The 12,186-nt window shown below is 41.7% G+C and overlaps 3 protein-coding genes across 4 annotated transcripts; 1 reads left to right on the top strand and 2 right to left on the bottom strand.

The window, feature by feature from the left end:
• Window positions 1–686: 686 nt before the first annotated feature.
• Window positions 687–6,863, top strand: Vg (vitellogenin). Its single transcript, NM_001011578.1, is given in 7 exon segments — window positions 687–741; window positions 1,079–1,797; window positions 1,946–2,845; window positions 2,923–3,970; window positions 4,066–5,691; window positions 5,757–6,187; window positions 6,250–6,863. Coding segments are annotated over 7 exon segments (5,313 nt in total). The 5' UTR covers window positions 687–710; the 3' UTR covers window positions 6,808–6,863.
• Window positions 6,704–8,652, bottom strand: LOC107964258. The gene is made up of 3 exons (XM_026440073.1): window positions 8,182–8,652; window positions 7,990–8,071; window positions 6,704–7,915 (listed from the first exon to the last, which is right to left on the bottom strand). The coding sequence occupies exons 1-3, from the start codon at window positions 8,355–8,357 to the stop codon at window positions 7,562–7,564; spliced, it is 612 nt and encodes a 203-aa protein (XP_026295858.1). The 5' UTR covers window positions 8,358–8,652; the 3' UTR covers window positions 6,704–7,561.
• Window positions 8,653–8,744: 92 nt separating this feature from the next.
• On the bottom strand, window positions 8,745–11,677 carry LOC100577614. Of its 2 annotated transcripts, XM_026440072.1 has the most exons (5): window positions 11,472–11,672; window positions 11,226–11,399; window positions 10,413–10,629; window positions 10,197–10,352; window positions 8,745–9,627 (listed from the first exon to the last, which is right to left on the bottom strand). In XM_026440072.1, the coding sequence occupies exons 2-5, from the start codon at window positions 11,393–11,395 to the stop codon at window positions 9,496–9,498; spliced, it is 675 nt and encodes a 224-aa protein (XP_026295857.1). In that variant the 5' UTR covers window positions 11,396–11,399; window positions 11,472–11,672; the 3' UTR covers window positions 8,745–9,495. The 2 variants fall into 2 exon arrangements, with proteins under 2 accessions (XP_026295857.1, XP_016767375.1); XM_016911886.2 differs by having other exon boundaries at window positions 10,416–10,629; window positions 11,226–11,677.
• Between the last annotated feature and the right edge of the window lie 509 nt (window positions 11,678–12,186).

The following is a 12,186-nucleotide window of genomic DNA, read 5'->3' as shown; positions in this document are numbered from 1 at the left end:
CGTAATATTTACGAATGAAAATCTCGTGTTTACTTGCATTTATGTTACCGATAAATTTTTTTTGTATCATTATCACGTGCATTACGAATATTTCGATGATTTTGTGTCAAGATACTGATCAATGTATTAGAGAGATTTTTTTTTTAAATTATTAAAAGTAATCGTAAAATTAAGATAAAATCTTAATTATATAGTCATACTAATTATTAAAAATTATAAAATATTTTAAATTAAAATGGGGTGAAAATTCAAAGTGGTAAGCAAAGATTAATTTTAAGATTAAAAATGCAACTTTTAAACTGTTTGTTAAAGATAAATTTTTTACTTTTTTATATAAAACTATGTTATAATTTTATACTTCTCGATTACATATTGACCTTATAATCGCATCTTAAAAATCAATTGAAAGAAAACAGATATTATTATTACGTATTCGAAGACAATAATATCGAATCATTTATAGTTACATGTTTTTTTCAAAACATCTTATTATTATTAGCTGTTGTCATGACAAACACAGATTATAGACGCGCTATTAGAAACGAGCGGAGAGATAAAATAAAGAAGATAAAATAAAATAAAAAAAAAAAATAGTCATAATAACGTGTTTCAATCTAGCAAGAGAGAAAAATGCTGATTTAGCATAAATAAGATATAAATTGCTAAGCCGAATCAAATGCATCGTTACTTTCTCGAAAGTTGTCTTCAACATGTTGCTACTTCTAACGCTTTTACTGTTCGGTAAGAAAATTCTCATCTCAAATTATTTCCATTCTTCCTACTGTTTAATACTTTCGATCGTTTCACTAAATTTGAAATAAAAAAAATTTTATCATCAATAAAATAATATCAGAAACAATAGAAAGAAATTTTCTCGATAAAATATCCCAAGAGCTGAACGATTCCTAATAAAAATATTCTTCGAATATTTACATTTCAATTTTCCTTCCAACTCCACGAATCGAACAAAAACCCTCGATAATAGAATTTTAAAGAAAGACAAATTTCTTTTCGTATAACGATAATCTTCCATCTTCTTCGATACCGAAAAAAACTATAACCGTTCTCCTTCCTACAGCGGGGACAGTTTCAGCCGACTTCCAGCACAATTGGCAAGTCGGGAATGAGTACACGTATCTCGTTCGAAGTCGCACGTTGACGAGTCTGGGCGATCTGTCGGACGTGCATACCGGTATTCTGATAAAGGCGTTGCTCACCGTACAGGCGAAGGATTCAAACGTGCTTGCCGCCAAAGTGTGGAACGGCCAATATGCTCGTGTCCAACAGTCCATGCCTGACGGATGGGAAACGGAGATCTCCGACCAAATGTTGGAGCTCCGTGACCTGCCTATTTCCGGCAAACCGTTCCAGATCAGGATGAAACACGGTTTGATCAGGGATCTGATCGTTGATCGCGACGTCCCCACTTGGGAGGTGAACATACTCAAGAGCATCGTTGGCCAACTGCAAGTGGACACTCAAAGTGAAAACGCCGTGAAGGTGAACAGCGTGCAAGTTCCGACCGACGACGAGCCGTACGCCTCGTTCAAAGCCATGGAGGACTCCGTGGGAGGGAAATGCGAGGTTCTCTACGATATAGCGCCTTTGTCGGACTTTGTGATCCACAGATCGCCGGAATTGGTGCCGATGCCGACGTTGAAGGGCGATGGCCGCCACATGGAGGTGATCAAGATCAAGAACTTCGATAACTGCGATCAAAGGATAAATTATCATTTCGGTATGACGGATAACTCGAGGTTGGAACCTGGAACGAACAAGAATGGAAAGTTCTTCTCGGTGAGTTTGGAAGAGGGATCGAATTAATAATTCTTGTTAAAGATTCTAAAATCTAGAGATCTTTCAGATTTTGAATATTCGAATAGATCTTAAATATTCTGAAGGAAAAATGGAGATCGATCTTTAAACGTAACTTTCGTTGTTCCAGAGATCTTCAACGAGCAGAATCGTCATCTCAGGAAGCCTGAAACATTTCACCATCCAATCGTCGGTGACTACGAGCAAGATGATGGTCAGCCCTAGACTCTACGATCGTCAAAACGGATTGGTGCTTAGCAGAATGAACCTGACTTTAGCAAAGATGGAGAAAACGTCGAAACCTTTGCCCACGGTCAACAATCCAGAATCCACTGGCAATTTGGTTTACATCTATAACAATCCTTTCTCGGATGTCGAGGAGCGCAGAGTCAGTAAAACAGCCATGAATTCCAACCAGATCGTTTCGGACAACTCTCTCAGCTCGAGCGAAGAAAAGTTGAAGCAAGATATTCTGAACCTCCGAACTGATATCAGTTCCAGCTCGTCCAGCATTTCCAGCAGCGAGGAGAACGATTTCTGGCAGCCTAAACCCACTTTGGAGGACGCTCCTCAGAATTCTCTGCTGCCCAACTTCGTCGGGTACAAAGGGAAACACATTGGAAAATCCGGCAAAGTGGACGTAATAAACGCCGCCAAGGAGCTTATCTTCCAAATTGCCAACGAGCTTGAAGATGCGAGCAACATCCCCGTTCACGCAACCCTCGAGAAATTCATGATCCTTTGCAATTTGATGCGCACCATGAACAGGAAGCAAATAAGCGAGTTGGAGAGCAACATGCAGATCTCTCCCAACGAGTTGAAACCGAACGACAAGTCTCAGGTTGTCAAGCAGAATACATGGACGGTGTTCAGAGACGCCATTACCCAAACTGGAACGGGACCTGCCTTCTTGACCATCAAGGAATGGATCGAAAGGGGGACTACCAAAAGCATGGAGGCAGCGAACATCATGAGCAAGCTTCCGAAGACTGTTCGCACACCGACTGACAGCTACATCAGATCCTTCTTCGTGAGTAATATCCAACACGAACGATCGATTTGCACAAATTTCACAAATTTTACGATATTTTCTCGATATTTTTCCAGGAACTGTTACAAAATCCTAAAGTGAGCAACGAGCAATTCCTCAACACCGCCGCAACCTTATCGTTCTGCGAGATGATCCACAACGCCCAAGTGAACAAGAGGAGCATTCACAATAATTATCCAGTCCACACGTTCGGTCGTCTTACGTCGAAACACGACAACAGCCTCTACGACGAGTACATACCATTCCTGGAACGCGAGCTGAGGAAAGCCCATCAAGAAAAGGACAGTCCAAGGATCCAGACTTACATCATGGCTCTGGGCATGATCGGGGAACCCAAGATTCTGTCCGTGTTCGAGCCATATCTGGAAGGGAAACAGCAGATGACCGTGTTCCAGAGGACGTTGATGGTCGGCTCTTTGGGCAAATTAACCGAAACTAATCCGAAATTGGCACGCTCGGTTCTGTACAAGATTTATCTGAACACGATGGAGAGCCACGAAGTCCGTTGCACCGCGGTCTTCCTTCTGATGAAGACCAATCCACCGTTGAGCATGTTGCAACGAATGGCGGAATTCACCAAGTTGGACACGAACAGGCAGGTGAACTCGGCCGTGAAATCGACCATCCAAAGTTTGATGAAGCTGAAGAGCCCCGAATGGAAAGATCTCGCGAAGAAAGCTAGGAGCGTGAACCACCTTCTCACGCATCACGAATACGACTACGAACTCTCAAGGGGATACATCGACGAGAAGATTTTGGAGAACCAGAACATCATCACCCATATGATCCTCAATTACGTGGGAAGCGAAGACAGCGTGATCCCGCGCATCCTCTACCTTACCTGGTACTCCTCCAACGGCGACATAAAAGTACCTTCCACCAAAGTGCTAGCCATGATCTCGAGCGTGAAATCATTCATGGAGTTGAGCCTGAGGAGCGTGAAGGACCGAGAAACGATTATTTCGGCGGCCGAGAAGATCGCCGAGGAGTTGAAGATCGTCCCCGAAGAGCTCGTTCCTCTGGAAGGAAACTTGATGATAAACAACAAATATGCGTTGAAATTCTTCCCCTTCGATAAACACATTCTCGACAAATTACCCACGTGTAAGTATATGTATCTTCTTTTATTTTTCTTCCATTAAATTTTAATAAAAAGACTTTTCGATCAAATCTGAGAGAGATATCGTTTAACGTTTCAGTGATCTCCAACTACATAGAGGCTGTAAAGGAAGGAAAGTTCATGAACGTCAACATGTTGGACACCTATGAGTCAGTGCACAGTTTCCCCACCGAAACCGGCTTACCATTCGTGTATACGTTCAACGTTATAAAGTTGACCAAGACAAGCGGAACTGTCCAGGCGCAGATCAATCCCGACTTCGCTTTCATCGCTAATTCGAACCTTCGCCTGACCTTTTCGAAGAACGTGCAAGGAAGAGTAGGTTTCGTCACGCCGTTCGAGCATCGACACTTCATCTCCGGCATCGATTCGAACTTGCACGTGTACGCCCCCCTGAAAATCTCCCTGGACGTGAACACGCCCAAGGGCAACATGCAATGGAAGATCTGGCCGATGAAGGGCGAGGAGAAGTCGAGACTGTTCCATTACAGCGTCGTTCCATTCGTGTCCAACCACGATATTCTGAATCTTCGTCCCCTGTCGATGGAGAAGGGAACTCGACCGATGATCCCCGACGACAACACATCCCTCGCCCTTCCAAAGAACGAGGGACCATTCAGGTTAAACGTCGAAACTGCTAAAACTAACGAGGAAATGTGGGAACTGATCGATACCGAGAAATTGACCGATCGTCTCCCCTACCCTTGGAGCATGGACAACGAGAGATACGTGAAGGTAGACATGTACATGAATTTGGAGGGGGAGCAGAAAGATCCTGTGATATTCTCCACGTCGTTCGACAGCAAGGTGATGACACGGCCCGACACGGATTCAGAGAACTGGACACCGAAAATGATGGCGGTCGAGCCGACGGACAAGCAGGCGAACAGCAAGACTCGTAGGCAAGAAATGATGAGGGAAGCGGGAAGGGGTATCGAATCGGCGAAATCGTACGTGGTGGACGTTCGAGTGCACGTTCCTGGCGAGTCGGAGAGCGAGACTGTTCTCACCCTGGCCTGGTCGGAGAGCAACGTGGAGAATAAGGGGCGATTGCTCGGTTTCTGGCGCGTCGAAATGCCGAGGAGCAACGCCGATTACGAGGTTTGCATCGGCTCTCAGATCATGGTCTCGCCGGAAACTCTTCTGTCCTACGACGAGAAGATGGACCAGAAGCCGAAGATGGATTTCAACGTGGATATCCGTTACGGGAAGAACTGCGGCAAGGGCGAGAGGATCGATATGAACGGTAAACTTAGGCAGAGCCCTAGGCTTAAGGAATTGGTCGGGGCTACGTCCATAATCAAGGATTGCGTGGAGGACATGAAACGGGGGAACAAGATATTGAGAACGTGTCAGAAAGCTGTCGTACTGTCCATGTTGCTCGACGAGGTGGACATCTCGATGGAGGTCCCCTCCGACGCCCTTATAGCCCTTTATTCCCAGGGTCTCTTCAGCTTGAGCGAGATCGACAATTTGGACGTGAGCTTGGATGTCTCGAATCCCAAAAACGCCGGCAAGAAGAAGATCGACGTGAGGGCTAAGCTGAACGAGTACCTGGACAAGGCCGACGTGATTGTCAACACGCCCATCATGGATGCACATTTCAAGGACGTGAAATTGTCCGACTTTGGATTCAGCACTGAGGATATTTTGGACACTGCCGACGAGGACCTGTTGATTAACAACGTATTCTACGAGGATGAAAGTAAGTATTCTTTTTTTCTTGATCGAATCGAGTCATCTCGAGGCTCACCGTTAATTTAATTCAAGCTTCCTGTATGCTGGACAAAACCCGTGTCCAGACGTTCGACGGCAAAGACTATCCTCTCAGATTGGGCCCCTGCTGGCACGCTGTCATGACCACGTATCCTAGGATCAACCCGGACAATCACAACGAGAAACTTCACATTCCCAAGGACAAAAGCGTGAGCGTCCTCAGCCGGGAGAACGAGACCGGGCAGAAGGAGGTGAAGGTATTGCTAGGAAGCGACAAGATCAAGTTCGTGCCTGGGACGACGAGCCAGCCGGAGGTGTTCGTGAACGGTGAGAAAATCGTGGTGTCCAGGAACAAAGCTTATCAGAAGGTGGAAGAAAACGAGATCATTTTCGAGATCTACAAGATGGGTGATAGATTTATCGGTCTGACGTCTGACAAATTTGACGTATCCCTGGCTCTGGACGGTGAACGCGTCATGCTCAAGGTAATCATGAAATTTCGAAATCGTCTCGATTCTCAAATAATGAATTTAAAACTCGTTCACAGGCGTCTGAAGATTATCGCTACTCCGTTCGCGGTCTCTGCGGCAATTTCGACCACGACTCGACCAACGATTTCGTGGGACCCAAGAACTGCCTGTTCAGAAAGCCCGAACACTTCGTAGCCAGCTACGCTTTGATCAGTAACCAATGCGAGGGCGACTCGTTGAACGTGGCGAAATCTCTTCAGGATCACGATTGCATCCGACAGGAGAGGACCCAGCAGAGAAACGTGATCAGCGACAGCGAATCGGGACGATTGGACACCGAGATGTCGACCTGGGGTTACCACCATAACGTTAACAAACATTGCATGATCCACAGGACCCAGGTAAAGGAGACCGATGACAAGATCTGCTTCACCATGCGTCCAGTGGTCTCTTGCGCGTCTGGTTGCACCGCTGTCGAGACGAAATCGAAGCCGTACAAGTTCCATTGCATGGAGAAGAACGAGGCCGCGATGAAGCTGAAGAAGAGAATCGAGAAGGGCGCCAATCCTGACCTCAGCCAGAAACCTGTTTCCACCACCGAGGAATTGACCGTTCCTCTCGTCTGCAAGGCTTAACTCGAAAAATGTACTTTGTCGCTTTCTTTCATTTAGAATAAATGTAGTTTTATAGCAGGTTATTTACTTTAATAAAATTCACTGTTTTCAATAATCCTTTCTTTCGTTTCTCTTTATTTCCTTTTGCTGATTTTGAATGGACAAGTTTAAGATTACAATCAAGGGATGAATTGTTTGGAAAATAGAGAATATTCTTAGATCAAAAACATCGATCATATACGTTTCATACAATGTTAACAAGATTGTTGGTTATCGGACTGATTTCGATTTTTTAATTCTTCAGCATCGAGCGATCCATTGGCATGAACGATAATCGTAATATCATAATCATCTGAAAAAAATTAGCTAACAATATTGAAAATAATTCAAGATCGTGAATAAATAACGATTGCGCGTAAATCTGAATCGTAAAAGCATCGAACGCTTGATTTTTAATTTTAATTCCATTTGTTCTTCGAGATTTGACATATTTCATCGAATACATCGTATTGATTGAAAGTATTTATAAGAACACAATTATGTCGAAGAATCGTGAACGGGGCATTTCAAGTGTAACCGGTTCAAGTGACAATCCATTTTCTCGATTTTCTCAAGAAGCGAGTCCTCATTGACGTAACAAGCCCCCTGCTCGAATTCTTTTCTCAAGGAACACGTTGTCTTCTGTTCCTCCCTCTTTTTCACATTCGAGTCGTACGTTTCCTCCAAAGCGGTTAGTATGCGCATATGGTTCACTTTTCGCATACTCTTCTCATGTTCATCGTAAGGCTCGCCTAAATTTATCACACGGCCAATGCAATATCGAACGAAATTTAATATCTCCTTTCAATCTATTACTTCTGTACAGCGGCATCGCTTCCGCCTCCAGCCTTTTCTGGATTTCACGAATCTCTTTCTCGCATTTCTCGTAATAGGTGCCGCGTAGAATCAACGATGGTTTCTCATCGATTTGACACTTCTGACACTTCTTCTCCTTTGGTTTTAATTTTTTATTGCGTATATAATGTTTGTACTGCAAGCATTTCAGCATCGCCTCGATAAAAGTGAACTTGGCATTGTCAATTTTTGTGATCACTCCTGGCCGACACGTGGTTCTCAACAAATGGTGAAGCTGTAACACGAAAACGGAACGGGACAACGAAATTTGATTTCCAATCTCTGTAATTTTTATCGTTTCAGATTTACCTTGAACAGAATGAAAAGTATCCACTGCATAGACTCCTCTTCCATTATTTTTTGAACGTATTCGATCTCCTTGTTCCTGAATCTAAAATATTTGGCTCTTTTAATATTTCATTTCTCACTTATATTTCGTGAATATATAATATGAAATTCAAGAGAAGAAATACGAATAGAATTTTTATTAAATAAAGAAACCTCTTCATGTTGTTCACAGTTTCCTCGTTCTTTTCGTACACTTCGTTCAACCAACAATGCATCTTTTTAATGTCGAGCACAGTTTTCCTCAGCCAATAACCGCGCCAAAACGCTTGAATCTTGATCGCCATCTTGTCGTAATATTCCTGCCACATTTGATGAACGCTTTGAATCATGCATTGCTCGAAAATGATCCTTGCACAATAGCCCCGCCAATGACGTTGAATGATGATAGCGCTCTCGTGCAGCAATCGAAGATGATTTCTGGTGAGAATGCCGCGGATCCAAGCCTGCACTGCCCACCCAAAATCCAATTGAACCGAATTGTAACATCGGAAGAACGATATCCTAATTTCAATCGAACAAAGAAATAGAGAATTCGCGCTTAAAAGGAATAATTTCTTCGATACTTTATTGCACACAAACTCTACAATGTTTCAAGATGTTTGAAATAGTTCTAACAATTTTTCTATTTTCTATTGTAAATCAAAATATATATATTTATACACCTAGATTTTTCCAATAATCAATTAATAGTTTAGAGGGATAAAAATTAAGAATAATTCAAATTTTCTCTGTTTATTAAAATATATATATATTAGAATCACAAAATGTATTTTCCAGGTGAGAATCTTATGGATCAAGAAGAGAAAAACAACAACGGAGGAGTCATGGATCGATGTGTCGTGATCTTGACCTTAAATAATCGATATCTCACGGACCGGTTACGGTTACAACACTGGAAGCTTTATTATTAGCGAGGCTCGCCGTTCAGATAAGAAAAAACGATAAACTCGGGCAGAAATTGTCGTTATCGTAGGCTGGGGTTATCTTATTCGCAAGTCGTTCTCAGGGATTTCAAAGGATCCCTGGAAAAACTTTTTCTAGGAATTCCTCTATCCAAGTTATCTCGAACAAGCTTCATTAACCTGTATCCTTCGTGCAGCGATGAAATACAAATATCTGGTCGCTTCTGCTACGCATTCTTTTCGTCTGATGTCGTCTTCGAATTGAACGAAATCTATCATTAATTCGTTCACCGATGCCATTTTCGACGACTTTCGTTTCAATAAGATTCGGACGGAAATGGGAAATTATTTGTACTTGTATGATATGTGATTGTGAACTTTGCTGCGATTGCTTTCAATTTGCTTATTTTTTTTTTTTTTTAATTAATAACAATCTTCGGTTGTTCGTTCAAGAAGAATTATGTGTACGCAGAAAGTCAGAAAACGATATATTCTTCTGGCTAATAAATTATTTATTTTCTCGTATTTCTTAGAAAATCTTATGCGTTATGTTTATAACAATTTCTCAGAGAATCCCTACGTAGAGTAGAAACACGAAGAGGGTCGTAGAGAAAAACATAAACGTCACCGTCATCACCGCCATAATGGCGTTCTTCCTCTTCTTGTTCGTTCTTGCCAATACGTGAAAATCCTTTGACTGTACAGAGTAAGAAAAAGGGAGAAAAATTCTTAACAATGTATCAAATTTTCAGTTTCAAAAAACAACTCAAGCATTATTTATGCAAATCACTTCTCTATTTCGATTAAAACTTTGAAAGTTTCGAGTTTTCATAAAAACAACAACAACAACAAAAATGATAAGAAAACTCGAAACTTTTCTAAATTGAATTTCAATTGTGAAAATTGTTAATCTTTTTTCTGCAAGACAGATTGAAGAATTGTGGATAGAGAGGGAAAGTAATTCGAAAGGGTGAAGTTTAAAAGCGTGAAGGATGGAGCGGTTAATCGAGGTTCGATGCAGAAGCAATTAATATTTTATATCGTTTCAACGCGTATAAATATAAAAGAGCGTAATCTCGACACTCGCATTACCCACGGGGAAATAAATCGATTCGCGGGGCCGTACTCGTGGACGCGTTATTGATCGATGGGGTCAATTTCAATGAATATTTTTCACGGTGCCGATCTAATTATGCACCTTCGTTACACGTTTTATTTATACAACATCGAAGTCGATTAAACTGATATAATCGCAACCCGATTTACCATAATTTGCAAGCTCTGAGTCTTTCGAACGAGTTCGTCGAGCCTCTCGCCTCTGTCGATCAATTTCTGAACCCCGTCCATCAATATTTCGCGAATTTCCGCCAATTCTCCTTCCAATCTTGGGATCACGTCGGTGTTATGTTGATTGTATTCATCCTGAAACAATGTGTAATTCAACGTTTGATATTTTGTCGAAAGTGAGCGTGTTCAACGTACCACTATCTTTTTCAAAGGTTTCGAGAGATCGATGACAGTTAAACTGGTCAGATCTCTGGTCAGATCGGCCAGGATAGGAAGTTCCTTGTAAATGCTTCTCAACCTCTCCAGAAATACCTGGGAACAGGACTCCAGCTTGGCTGCCGACGAAGGGCAATCCGGTTTCAGGGTCAGGCAGGCGTAGTGAAGTTCACCGATAAGCACGTGCACTGTGTACCTGTGGAGAGATGATATTTTCCAAGATTTCAGGAACCGTTATCAAGGAACGATTTTTTTTATGAATCCTCAAGAGAGGAAACAGAGAGAAAAGTGGATTTCTCTGTTTGTAACGATTTTATGGAATTAAAAAAATGAAAAAAAAGAAAGCGCTCATGAAATTATTAGAAGAAAAAAAGTAGCACTAAGTATATTTTCTAATTTCTTGTCTTCGCTCCACGGAACTTTATTAATCCATACAAATTTTACAATCGCGTGTAAAGCTCAAAACTCGTTAACGATAAGCAATTTAACATCGCATTAATTATTCATACATAAAAAAAATCGCAATGTACACGATGTCTACTTAACGAGCACGATAAATTCAAAAAATACATTCACCCAAACATGCGCAAACATTCTTTGTACTCTTTATCGTCCAACATTATATTTGAAGCTTTTTTTTTCTCCATTATCTCCGAGAGAGAATATAATTAAACACATCCGAAGTTTCCACTCCCTCGAACAATTATATTAATTCTTTCATTCGAATAATAAAATTCTCTATTTCTCTAAATATTCTTAAAAAAATAGTGCGATTCAAATTATCGCGCTTACTTGCCCCGATCGAAGCTGATCTTGTCGTTCTCCACCGACTTTAGTCCATCGACCGTGCTCAAAGCGATCTCCCTGTAAGCTGGATCCTGCTTCGCCGGGTAATCGGCCACGATCTTGCACCCCGACTTCTCCCAGAACGCCACCAACGCGTAATGCACCGTTCTATTCATCCTCCTTTCCCCCCCGATTATTTTATTTCCCGTGGATCAGAATAAAAGTATTTCCAATATTCGAAGCATCAACTACCAGCGAAAATGGTATGGCGAAAGGAACGAAACTCGACTCGCCCTTTCTCCCTTTTCTTTCCCTTTTTCCACCCCCTCGATCGATCCACTTCACAATTGTTCGAGATGATTGATGCTTCCGAAAAATCGTCGACTCTTTCGTGGACGCAGAGACGGTGCACTCGCGTCGTTGAACACGGAGGATCATTCACTGGAACGTTTGCATCGGCTATCGACGATGATTCCTCCTCCTCCTCCTCCTCCTTCTCTCTCTCTCTCTGTGTTACTGCTTGTTTACCAGGTCGGTTTGTATCGGCAATGAAAGAAATTTCGATAATGGCCGATAACGAAGTCGACTCGTAAGGAGAACAACGCCTTCTTTCTTTCTTCTACGATTAGATACGACACGCCTATAGCAACGAAGGGGAAGTTCGTTGCGAAGAGAGGTTTAGATGGGCATCGATTAATCCCTGGATCGGTGAAAATTGATTTGAGGATATTATTGAATTTACTCAATGCTAATTTATTTTTTATCCTTGGAATATTCGTGTTACAAGAAAATATGACAAATTCATCAAATACAATTTATCGAAACGAAGTAAATTGGTATAGAAGGTCTAATTTTAAATGTATTCTTTAAACAGCTATTATTTTTAATGATTACTTATTGGAATTGAAAAAATAACTAAATAATTTTAGAAGTAGATTACAAAAATATGTTTAAAGAGGAAAGAAAT

Source organism: Apis mellifera, linkage group LG4 (assembly GCF_003254395.2).
Source record: "Apis mellifera strain DH4 linkage group LG4, Amel_HAv3.1, whole genome shotgun sequence".
Lineage (NCBI taxonomy): Eukaryota > Metazoa > Arthropoda > Insecta > Hymenoptera > Apidae > Apis > Apis mellifera.
The sequence above is the reverse complement of the archived record's forward strand: the minus strand, read 5'-3'. Positions and strand labels throughout refer to the sequence as shown.

What these genes read in the sequence shown, in the direction of transcription:
- LOC107964258 (XM_026440073.1), bottom strand. Translation starts at nt 8,357, where the DNA reads ATGATTCAAAGCGTTCATCAAATGTGGCAGGAATATTACGACAAGATG. An exon ending in ACTGTGAACAACATGAAGAG is followed by an intron (nt 8,072 to 8,181) that starts GTTTCTTTATTT and finishes CAAATATTTTAG; the next exon opens with ATTCAGGAACAAGGAGATCG. An exon ending in TACTTTTCATTCTGTTCAAG is followed by an intron (nt 7,916 to 7,989) that starts GTAAATCTGAAA and finishes TTCGTGTTACAG; the next exon opens with CTTCACCATTTGTTGAGAAC.
- LOC100577614 (XM_026440072.1), bottom strand. Translation starts at nt 11,395, where the DNA reads ATGAATAGAACGGTGCATTACGCGTTGGTGGCGTTCTGGGAGAAGTCG. An exon ending in AACCTTTGAAAAAGATAGTG is followed by an intron (nt 10,353 to 10,412) that starts GTACGTTGAACA and finishes ACATTGTTTCAG; the next exon opens with GATGAATACAATCAACATAA. An exon ending in CTCAGAGCTTGCAAATTATG is followed by an intron (nt 9,628 to 10,196) that starts GTAAATCGGGTT and finishes TACTCTGTACAG; the next exon opens with TCAAAGGATTTTCACGTATT.